The sequence below is a fragment of the Numenius arquata genome, chromosome 10 (genome assembly GCF_964106895.1).
Source record: "Numenius arquata chromosome 10, bNumArq3.hap1.1, whole genome shotgun sequence".
Taxonomy (NCBI): domain Eukaryota; kingdom Metazoa; phylum Chordata; class Aves; order Charadriiformes; family Scolopacidae; genus Numenius; species Numenius arquata.
The window spans coordinates 44,830,378-44,842,684 of record NC_133585.1 but is presented as its reverse complement, the minus strand read 5'-3'; the positions used below and the strand labels follow the sequence as shown (position 1 = coordinate 44,842,684).

Below are 12,307 nucleotides of genomic sequence, written 5' to 3'. Positions count from 1 at the left end.
CATACTGGAGGCATTTTCACTATTATGCCCACGATTTTTACAAGAATAAGAAATGAACTTTTCATGTGATCTACCAGCAATATTTTCAAGTTTTATTAAGAACCATTTTAGTACAAGCAAGAACAAAGACTGAATCGCTCCAGAAAAGGATCCAAGGAGGCGGGAAAAAAAAGTTACAGTCAAATAAACTCGGCACAAAGTTTATGCATCACCATGTAAAAGGAGCTGGTAGTTGGGAACGCTCCTGGAACTCCATGTTCACATATTCTTAGCGCAAGTCCAGCCATTCTGCCAACTCCTGAAGATAACAGTTTAACAAAAAAAAAAAAAAAAAGATAGACCACACGTAGCACAAGACTGCAAAAAGATGGAAATACAGGGAGAGAATAAATATTAGTAGAAAGAAAGAAAATTATGTCTCAGCATAACTTATTTTTTTTAATTAAAAATAGGTTCTAGCAAAGAAATTAAAAAGAAGCAAGAAACCCGATGGACAGAGAATTCTAATCAGACCTTCAGTGTTTTGCTGCTGGTTTGACGTCAAAAAGGCTGGGAATAAAAGGGTGGAGAATGTAGGCTTTGATCCTCACAGGGCCAAATGCTCAGTCCTTCTCCAGTTTTGAACATAACCAACTAACTTGTATCAAGGAAGAATCACAAACTGTGTGGTTTTTTATCTGACTGTGACAAGATCTTAAGTTACTAGGGATGGGAGGAAAAGAAATCAATACTGTCTTCCCAAAGTATTCAAACACTTCAGTCTCCACTCCTTAGATGCAATCAAGTAGTTCATGTAGCAGAAAACTAAGTTCTGCGTTAACATAGTGACAAGCACCTAACGATGATAGTTTAATACAGGCTTCTATTTTAAAGTAAAACAAGAAAACCTCCAAGTTAAGGACACTGCTCCTTCCTGAAAACTTCTAACCAAATTGTAACTATGCAGGTAGTATAAAACTCTGAAATCATGACTCGTGGCTTAATGCTTCATTTCGTTTTATTCACACAGTCCAGAAAATTAGTAGAATGAATTAATATTTGTATATCATAATGAAAAATTCAGTAGAAAGTAATTGCTGGATCTCACCCTCTTCTCTCACACTATCTACCAGCTAATTCTGACTCTGTTTCAGAATAACTACATACAACCCAGTGGTGTTAGTATGCAGGAACTCACCCAACATTGTCTGTTCCAGCCTGTGTATCAGCGACTTTTTAGCAGATTCAATGTCAGGACTCGGGTAATCCATTACCTGCCTGCACCAAATCAACGGACTGACACATTTTTGCACTGGAGTTGGTTTCTTCTTTGGGGATGTATATAGCCTGAAAAGGAGAGGAAAAAAAAATATTTATGAAGACACACAAAACAAGCACAAGATCAAGCACGTAACAAAATATCACATACTATGCTATTTCTATTTTTCTACTATATCTACAGCACAATCCCCAAAATATAAAGAAAGCACAAGTTTTACCTTCAAATCAACTATTTTGGATGCAGTATAATACTGATAACATATGGTTACCCACGGACTTCTGGAAAGAAGTGATGCCTATGCTGCTACACTGGGATATACCAGCTGATATGCCAAAAAAGAAAATGTCTTCACTTTCAGACACGTTAGGCACATGGACAATTTCACTGTGTCACACAAATGTACAAATCAGGATTAATCTTTTCAGATTTAAGTAACACTCACCTGAAATAAAGAAATCAAACACTATCCAATCTGCAACTGCTGTTTTCCCAAACACAAAGATGTAGCAAGTGGCAAGTATCTTAATAGCCAAGGAACAGTGCTAAAGTGCACAGAATACATCCACTGTTTCTGTAGCCTTGAACAAGAAACATTTTGGTTTAACTTATAATCTGTATCCTAGCACCTGATCCTTTAGTTCTCCTTCGAACACTGAACAAAGGAACTGTCTCTGTCCTAAGGGGTATACAGTCAAGCATTAAAAACAAGGGACAAAAGATAATGCGCATAGACCGAAACAATGAGAACATATTGTTCTGCAGGACATGCTGAGGCCTCTGCCGGTCAGCATCTCCGTTTATTTTAACATCAGAATTCTATGACTGAAGAAAGAAGTATTCCAGTTTAAAGGCTCTAGAAATTTAGCTGAAAATTCCTCCTCCCTCAGCAAACAGATCAAAGGAAAAGTCACAACCATTCACACACTCAAAATAGGCATGTTTAAGCTTTATCTTTGGACTAGAATCAAACTTGGAAATGTGCTTCAGCAAAAGACAACAATGAATTGCAAGATCTACAGCTCTAACTAGAGCTTACGCATATGCAGAAATGGTTAAGTGAGTGTTTCTTCTAGGAGTAATGACAGACTTCATACTCCAAGTGAATACGTTTGTATGGCACACACTGTAACTTAGGAACCTTTGACAGCCTAATCAGCTATGCTTCCATACAAAACACTCAGCAAAAAATTCTTGTTTCATTTATGTCAACGACATCAGCAACACAGAAATTATTTCCCACAGCTCTGTAACCAGATTATTAGCTGATCCTTCCTCTGCAATTCTAGAACTTGAACTAAGTTTGTTTTATAAACAGCTTTAGAATGTTTGGGTTTTTTGGGATTGGTTTTTTTTTTTTTTTTTAATTACTACCCTTACAGTCACTTCTTACGAAAGCTTCCCAAGAAGCATGCTTATAAAATGACCAGGAACATCTCACCCAAGCCACTGATCACTTTGTTTAAAGTGTGCTCTGAAACACTTTTCCCTCGTAAACACTGAGATTAGACAGCTATGCTTGCAAACGCAGGAGAGAGGGTTTTTATTAGCTGCCAGGTTTTCAAACAAAAACCGAAGCTGTTTGTAACAATGCAAATAGCCACTGCCACAGACTACAGTCCCCGTGGCTTATGCTCTGGCCAGTATCACGCTGGTCATTAAAATTGATTTCGTAGAAATCCTTAAAATCTTCACAGGCACTCTGCCCACAAGAAAAGCTAAGAGCCCATCACATATTTATAGCGCTGAAGATCCTTGGAAAGCACAAGAATCACTCAATTTTTACAGTTCTATGGAAACAACTGAATTACTGTACTTTCTGAGATTATTTGCATCTAGTGAAAAATAATGTGTAACATTTACTAGCTCTCTAACACTTTGAATTTACTGTCTTTTTAGCATTTATTTGCCTGTGCTCTTTTCTGTCCTAAGGTATGTTTACACAATACAAAGGAGTGTCAAAGGCAACAAGGCCAGCTTCTGTGCTGTGCAGGCTAGACCCACTCCTAGCTCTTTGGATAGCTGGCATGCCTTGCTGGGCTTGAGAACTTCCACGCACATTTCAAGTGTATACAATAATACCCAGCGTAACAGGAAAGAAATTGAAGTGCACGTCCTCTTTGAAAGACAAAAGGGGTATCTTCGACAAACCTACAAGACTACTGTAATCAAAATAGCACCTGGTATTTCAGGCTCCGAAACATTCTTTTCTGCAATTTCCAATTGTTGCATTTGTTTCACTAGTAGTTTATTTACTGAAGCAATCCAGGCTCATCCAGCCCCCACTTTTCCACCTCCCTTTTTAACCAAACATATAGTGCAAATTCTCCCACCTCTTTCCAGTCAACTGTCTTTCCTTTGTTTCACATCTCACATTTCAAGAAAAGACAGAACCTTATAATACACATATTTCATGCAACTCCACTTCCTCATGACAAACACATTTGCATCACTGCAGCAACACAATGGCTCTTTCAGGACAGTTCCTTGCACATCGTGCAATTACAAAGTCTCATTACTATGAAGCAGTGATTTTAATTTCCCATCTGACAAACAACAGTCAATCTCAAGTTTTGAAACCGACTTAATTCTATTTGCTCTGCCCACTTCAGATGAAAAAAAAATACGACCAAGGGCATGGCTAAGAATGAGAGTGATGTTTCTACTACTTCTTCCTTTCTTCCCAACAGCAGGAAGGGAAAAAGAACAGAAAGGAGACTATGAAGCTTCTACAAATAACTTCATACAGTTAAATGCTCATCTTTGTCGAACTACTGCTAGACCCAAAAGACAGGCTGAGAGAGTTGAGTTGTTCAGCCTGGAGAAGAGAAGGCTCTGGGGAGACCTCCTAGCCCCTTCCAGTGCCTAAAGGGGACTACAGGAGAGATGGGGAGGGACTCTTTATCAGGGAGTGCAGCAATAGGATGAGGGGTAACGGTTTTAAACCTGAAAAAGGGGAAACTTAGAATAGAGATAAGGAAGAAATTCTTTACTGTGAGGGTGGTGAGAGACTGGAACAGGTTGCCCAGGGAAGCTGTGGATGCCCCATCCCTGGAAGTGTTCAAGACCAGGTTGGATGGGGCTTTGAGCAACCTGGTCTAGTGGGAGGTGTCCCTGCCCATGGCTGGGGGACAGGAACTCAATGATCTTTAAGGTCCCTTCCAACTCAAACCATTCTATGATATAGGTCGTCCTCAGCTGAAGAGCTTTCCAGAAGAGACTCATTCCCATTTGTACCTGTTAATGCATTTTAAAGCAATGCAACAGCACTTGCCTGGCAGCACTGCAACTTCAAGACTGAAGACTACCAGTATGACTTCATACAACTTTAAACACTACTAAATCACTTTCTCAAAGCAGGAAGTTGAAAACGATTGAGGAAGCTGACAGCTCACAGTTACCACCCCTACCGCAAATGTTAACACACCAGAAACCTACACGCAAGCTTCTCCAGAAGCCAGGAAAGACTCTACAATTTAGTGACACAAGGTCAAGAAAAACAGTATATTAAAAGAAGCCCAGAAGCTTCGATCTATTTTGAAACAGCATTAAGCAGCCCAGACACTATGATTCTGCTGCACACAGTAATATTCCCTTCCTTCAGCTGTCACTGGTCAGCTGTGCCCCAGTAGCCCAATCTGAAGTTTAAAGCAGCCAGGGGCTCTAGTGATTAGTTCCAGGAAGATGCAGCACAAAAAGGGCAGAGCTTTTGTGGAAAGGCTACTGTCACTGCACACTCATCGGAAAATGTCAAACGCATGGGGCGAGCTGTAGCGTGTTGCATTGAGACACAGCCCAGTCAGAAAAGGCTTTGAAAAAAGAGCACACAACACTGAGGTAGGAATGGAATATCTGCATCAGGATTACCTCACCTGAGGAACACCTCCCAGTGCATTAAAATACAAGAGGCTGGTTGCCACAGGCATGAAATCAGAAGCCAAGATTCTCATCAGGAAGAAAGGAGGCGGCTTTTTGTAGCAAAATCCTTCTACTGCTCCAGTGCCAAAGTGGAAGGAAAAACATGCAGATGAACATGAAGTCACAGATCTGAATTAAAAAGAAGATGGCAAGTGGAAGGAACTTGAGTTAAAGCTCATTTATTTTAGCCACATTCGCTTTAAGAGAAAACTGGCAGGTACAATAGAGGCAATGAAACAAGAGAGCAGACAAAACATTGCAGACAAAAGCAGAATTGTGAAAGCAACCTGAAGAGAAGATGTGAAGGAAAAACTGAAGTCCAAGGCCAAATCACTAAGAAATTCCCCTAAAATACCAGAAGGGAATCCCACAAGAAAAAGCTACTAAAAGGAAATACATCAGAAGACAGTAATACTAGACAGTCTTGGAAATACACAATTTAGAACAGTGTCAATCTAACCCCGTTTAGACCAATCTCAAACTTTCAAGAGATCCTATTTGCAGGAATTTATGTAAGTTAAAATATGATGGATTTTGAATAAACAGCTACAGGTAAAGATCTGAAGAGAATCTCTGGATGTAAAGAAAAAAAAAATAAATCCAAAACCTAAGTGACAACCCTGCACATACCTGGCCCACAGGTTTCCTCTTTCCTCCTCCCCACCCCTGCAAAGTTCCTATCTTGCAGTTGTAACTGACTGAGACACACTGCTTAGCCTGTAATTACTAATTGGTTGGTGTATTTAACTAATGCTTCTAGTTCCAAGAGATGCATGAGTTAGAGCAAACTCCAGGTCTCTCAAAAATATGGCTACAAATACTACAAAAGGGCTTTGACAAGCTCATTAAACCCTCGTATTAAAGTGGCATGTCTCAACTACATGATGTGATTTTCAAGTAGAATTGAGAGTATTCAGAGAGGTTGCAAAGTGCAATTGGGAACACAACTATGTTCCTGTCAGCAACAATTAAAGATAGTTAGCTATGCCCTGGCTAGTTACTGGAAATTACAGCCATTATTCATTTCCTCATCTCAGAAGAACCTGTTGCTGTCTGAAGGGTTGTTGTAGAACGGGAAACGGGGCCTTCGAAATCTTGGAAGACTCCTCTAACACCATCATGTACCTTCCCTAGATCTGTCACACAAATTCTGTACAACTGTCCACTGTTTGAGAAGCTTTTCAGAAGAAATGTGTTATATCTGCTCTAATGTGGTATTGTTGATACTTACATTGAATAGAGAAAATTTGGGAAGTTCTGTGCCCTATTAAATGTGATTCTGCTTAATGACTAGGCTTGAAAGCTCCACCAATCCCTACAAGAAGTAGAAATGCGAATCATGCCTAAACAAGACACAATTATGAAGTAGACTCCAGGAATACCATTAAGACAGTAAAGGAAACTCATATTGAAACTTTCATGACATACAAATACCAAGAATGTTCAAAAGTCATAAGTATCACACAAGAAGTAAGAAATGGAAAGAAGTTCTTCCGCCCGTCCTCAATCATCTGTTTCACAACAAATACAGATATCTCAAAGATATTAGTCAAATTGAGTATTATTTGATGTTACCACTTGTTTCCCTTGATAAACTAGTAACTTATTTAATCCTTAGCTCTCCCACATGCTTCTTTTCACATTATTTTCCTAGTTTAAGAAGATGTTAACTGAATTTGGTTAAAAACCAATAACTGATTTAATCAGATTGACATTTAATCTGCCACAAAATGAAAAGCATCAATTTCTTTTTTACTTAGGTCACAAGGTAAGAATTGATCAAAATATGTCCAGCTTCCAAGAGGCCTGAACCACATTAATACAATGACATTTTAGCAGTTGAAGAGGAAATGCTGCAGTGTAATTTCAGCAATGGGGTTTCATTCAGGTGCAGCTCTCTCCTAAAACACTCATCCTACACTTTACTACCTCACTATGGCAAACTTTAGGGTTCCAAAACAAAGTTAGTGCTCAAGGGACATTAAGCGATATGAGATGAAAGATCATCATTACAGGTCACAGTCATGTTTATCATTTGTGTCTCAAAACAGCCACTTAACCAAGTAGCTGCAATGGATGGCCAGAATGGAAACGTAAACTATTAAAAAGAGGTGCCAATTTAATAGAAATAGCTGCTTAATGAGAGTGTGTAATAGTAAAAGTACTTGCCTTCCATTTTAACTAAACAGGATACACAACCAATCTGAGGTCTTCAAAACACTGATTACTTTGAACTATTAAGATTAATATATACAACCCACCAATAATTTCACTTTATACACACAGTAACTGCCTTTTGTTTGTAAATGAAGTCAGTCAGCTGTTAGCTATTTCAGCCCTACCAAGGAGACTTTAGTTTGCAGTGACACAGAAACGCTGGTAAGTGCTAGGCCACTGTCATTTAAAGAGGACACAACTGTTCTCAAGTTTGTTGAGCAATTAAACATTCAAAATAGACAGCAAGCTCTGTACTCTTTTATGCATATACAGCATGTAAGCTTTGAAGAAAAAAAGCACTGTATATTTTGCTGACATTTAAAAGAAAGCTTCTCAGAAAGCTTAGGTAAGCGACTTCGTAACAAGTTACCACAAAGCAAGTTACAGAGGATTCACAGCACATTAACTAATTACAGTAATTGCCCACGTGTGCACACTTACCCTGCAATAAATTTGAGACACTTTTAAAAAGAAGCACAGCAAGTGTACTGTTACCAGGTTGTCTCGAATGTGCTTCACATCCACACCCAACCTTACCCAGCAAGGCAGGCAAGGAGCTGCACACCTCGTCCTGCCTCTCTGAAGATTTCTCCACTTTGGTCCCCTTTCCTGCTCTTTTGACTTTTTAATTATTTAATAATAATAATAATAAAAAAAAGACCTGCTCAGACTGAAAGTCAAAAAAAAAATAATCAGATTTGATCCAATCTGGTTCAAGAACAGCTGAACTAGAACACTGAAAGAATAGATTACCAAAGTTCTTGGTAACTTCTTAAGGAAGTAATTAGCATGGCTAATGCAAAGTCCCCATGGGACAAGGTACAGCTCGGTACTGGGTGCACATGCATATGCACCTATTTGTAACCTTCAGTACCCGATTAGGAAGAAAGTTTCAGCACCTTAACCAGGATTCAGAAGCATATGGCCAAGAAACTCAATCTAAATTCACTGAAATATTTTTAGTAATTTACCAGATGATTTGAAGATTGTCTAGTGTGCTAAACTGTTTTAAACAAAACATATCTGGATTTAATTAACCACAGCAAAGAAAAACAAACAAGTAAACATATAAACAGTCCCAAAGTTCACTATACTGTAATGCTGTTTTAATAGCTAATGCTGCTACTAAAGCAGCACTATCAAAGCTCTTTTAATTTAGGCTAGTTCTACCTTCTCCTTTCATTTTTCACTTTACAAATCTGTCCTGTGTAGACTTATCTAAAAGCATTTAAAGAATTAAAACCTAAAAATGAGCCAATCAATGTAGACTTAAAACACCACACACATTCGAGTATCAATTTCAGTCACAGTATCAACTGTGCCATCTTAAATTCATAGCCAAACTTCACAGGCACTAATTTCATGTGAGCATTAAATGTAAAACAAGGTAATTTTAGCAGTGAAGAAAACTTTTTCTTCTGCCATTACAATGCACATTCATAATGGAGTATATGAATACACGGACTGAAAAAATGCCCATATTACACAAAGCAGAGATAAGAACAGAGATAATCGGCACCCTTCATCTGTTATCTCCCACAGCAAGGTCCTTCTGAATTCAAAAGTAAAGACAAACCTAGGCTTCTCTATGTATACAATCAAAACAGGCAAGCTGAATCACAAATGAATCAATTTTTTATGCACAAACTATGATTTAAATTTATTTTGCTTCCAGGTGAGGTTTCCTCAGCTGGTAAGTGGTCTTTGATTTCTACAGTGGTATAATCCCACAGTTTAAATGGGATTTTGGGTTAAGCAGTAGTGATCCAAATCCATTTGAACCTGGAAGAGTTCACATGAGGTTTAAATTTCATTGAATGCATTCACCCTTTCAGTTGATTCAATTACTTTTTGAGTGACCTCGCATGACCGAGGCCTTAAGAGCAGGACCTTTATGAAACTTACTCACATCATCCTTCCTATTTTCACAGGGTTATTTCTTTTTGATTGCTCCACTAGCGCTCTGAAAATTCCCAATTTCATTTAGAGCAATAACCTCCATTTATCAAACACACAAATATAGTCATCCTACCTTCATCAGAAAAAAAATGGAGTATTTAGTGCCTCAACATTTGAATTAAATGGTGTTCAGAAATTACAGGAGTTTGATTTCCATTTTTGTAGAACAATTTGGAAAAAAAAATAATCATCAGTCAATCTAACCAAACCACAATTACCATTAAGTCCATATTAAACTACAGCATGAAGAGACAAAGTTTTTTATAATTACCCAGCCATATTTCTCAATATGTACGACAAAAAATAAATTTTAATAACTGTTCTTTTCTAGGTGTATGCTTCTGTCTCATTGCCCCATGTCTGAGATCAAAAATTAGTATTACAGTTGCTCAAATATTAGCAAAGGGATGAAGACATATAACAGACCACACTTCAGTTTTGTTGCCTTTTGAGGACTAGAACTTGCAGAGAAACATGACTGAAACCACAATAACAGGCAGCTTAAGTAATGTGCCAAACAGCTGACACCAGCATGAGCGGTGCTCAGTGAACTGTGCCACCTGCCCATGAGTGTCCAGAACCGCATAAACAAAAACACACGGCATTTATGCCATCACTATCATGATAGGCTCTGCTGTGATATTAACTTTCACCAAAGAGATGCATTATGTTGCCCATGACTTAGGATTAATACATAAAGCGATAACACCTATTGTCACTAGAATTCATGACATTCACAAAGTTGGCCACGTCTCTCCAAATTTATCGTGCAAATCTAGTATATTCCACTTCCCTCAAGTGCTATAAACCAGCATAAGCCAAGGAGTAGCTGCTTTGCACAGACTCAGATGATGATGATGCCACTGAAGATGATGACTTGGGTTAATTTAGTAAGAGCATGTTGGATGAGAATAAACTTATGCTGTCATACTTCTCCAGTGGATCAGGCTGGGTGTCAGGCAAGTGACTTCTCTGAGGAAGTGCACACATCTCCTCCCTGAGCAACCAAAACATTGCTCACGCATGGAATCATTCCAGCGTTTTTAAAGGTGTTTCTAACTCTGAAAGACATTTTTATTTGTTTGGTTTTTAAATTTGTCTATGCGTTCACTCCCAAAAGAGACCTTTGTAGATGAACCTGCAACCAGTTCTGACCCAAGTCAGGCTGGTTACACTTTTACTCCCTGTAAAAGTGTACCCTCTTCCCTTGTGTTTCTCTGTTGACACTGTGTTCCTCTCCAATATTGCCCCTGCAGCTCTAATGCTTCTCCTCAACTAGTGTCATAGGAAACTTCAAAAAGACAGTTGAAGAACAGCATGATGTTAAGAGAGAGCAAACCCTCTTGATTCTCAGCAGAAGCTCATTCAAGTGTAATAAAGACAAGGTGAACAGCCACCTGCAGATGTTTCTACTGGAGCAGCAAGGTAAGCAGTCCATTTAAAAAGAGAGGAACCGCCTAAGGTAAACTGTGGTCCCACATCGTTAGCAATAAATGAAGACACCGAAGGACAACGCGTTTATGAGATGAAGGAGTATGTTACATTTGCTGCCTTCACAGCTGAAAGAAATCAAGGCTTAAAACATGCTCGATGCACGTCTGAAGAAGTACAACAGTACCCTGTGGGCGAATTCTGCACTACCCCAGAAAATTTCCACAAGTTTCCCCAACGCCTCCAACACCTCCTGAACTCGTGAAAACGCTGCCAACTGATCCTGTGGCGGAACTGGAGCCTGCTCCGGTCTCCAAGTGACCCCACGCAATACTCTCACGGCACAGCGCTGCAGGCCTCCAGGGAGGTGCGATGTGATGTGCAGAAGAAACCCGAACACCCTTCCCCTGCCGGCTCCGGGACTCCTTGGAGAGCTTAATCCCGTCTCCCAGCTCCGGAGGGCGAGGCCACCTCCCTACACAAAGCCCCCAGACCACCTCCGACACCGGCCACGCGTCCGGGCACGGCCCCTTCCTCGCCGCGGGAGGGCAGGGCAGTGCGGGGGAGGGCGGAGAAGGAAGGGGGGACCCCCCCAACCCCCATCCCCGGTCGCCTCCTCACCAGCCGGACTCGTCCTCCTCGCAGCCGGCCAACCGCTCCAGCTCCTCCGGCCTGACGAGCTCCGCGTCGTCCAGGAGACTGTTGCCCTCCTCGCCGTCCGCGCCGCCGCCGGGCTCCTCAGAGGGGGGCGGCCGCCGGGCGGCGGCCCTGGGGCTGAGGCAGCGGCCGTCGGGCGGGGAGGCGGCGGCGGCGGGGGGGGACGGGGAGGGCCCGCCGCCCAGCAGGCGCTTGGGGCTGGCGGGAGCGGCGGCGGCGGGCAGGGCGGCGTGGCGGCTGCGGAGCTGCTCGTTCTGCTTCTCCAGCTTCTTCACCAGCTCCTGCAGCTTCCGCACCTCCGCGTCCGCGTTCACGCCCGAGCCGACGTCCTCCATGGCGCCCGCCGGCTGAAGGGGCGGCTGCGCGGGGGAAAGGCGGCCCGCGCCGCCCCGTCTACATGGCCCGGCGGCCCGCGGCGGGGGAGGGCTGTGGCGCGGCGGGGCGGGGCGGGCGGCGGGACGCGTATCCGGCCGTCGCTGCCACCGCCGCCATCTTACTACCTCCCCCAGGCCGCCCCGGCCCGGCCTGCCGCCCTGACGTCATGGCCGCAACGCGGAAGCGTCAGCGCTCGCCCCGACTTCTCCCGCCGCCGGGGTGGGGTGACGTTGGTGGGGCCCCGTGCGGCCGCTGGGGCCGTTGGCGCTGGGCTGCTGGCGGCCCTGTCAGGGACAAGGGGCTGCCCAAAGCGCCCCAAATGCCCTAAAGCACACGAGGTGTGCCCCTGGCCTGTGTCAGGAACAGTGTGACCAGCAGGACTAGGGAGGTGATCGTCCCCCTGTGCTGGGCACTGGTGAGGCCCCACCTCGAGTGCCGTGTCCAGTTTTGGGCCCCTCACTACAAAAAAGACATTGAGGGGCTGGAGCGGGT

At 42.3% G+C, this 12,307-nt stretch overlaps 1 protein-coding gene across 2 annotated transcripts in view; it reads right to left on the bottom strand.

Moving 5' to 3' along the window:
* The window catches only part of SLAIN2 (SLAIN motif family member 2), a 36,523-nt gene extending 24,623 nt beyond the window's left edge, over nucleotides 1–11,900 (bottom strand). The window contains exons 1-2 of one of the 2 annotated variants that reach the window (XM_074154720.1): nucleotides 11,405–11,900; nucleotides 1,178–1,326 (exon numbers count right to left, since the gene is read on the bottom strand). In XM_074154720.1, the coding sequence (XP_074010821.1) occupies nucleotides 1,178–1,326; nucleotides 11,405–11,775 (520 nt within the window). In that variant the 5' untranslated portion in view covers nucleotides 11,776–11,900. The remainder of the gene's footprint in view (nucleotides 1–1,177; nucleotides 1,327–11,404) is intronic. The other variant, XM_074154719.1, reaches the window with a different exon arrangement.
* Between the last annotated feature and the right edge of the window lie 407 nt (nucleotides 11,901–12,307).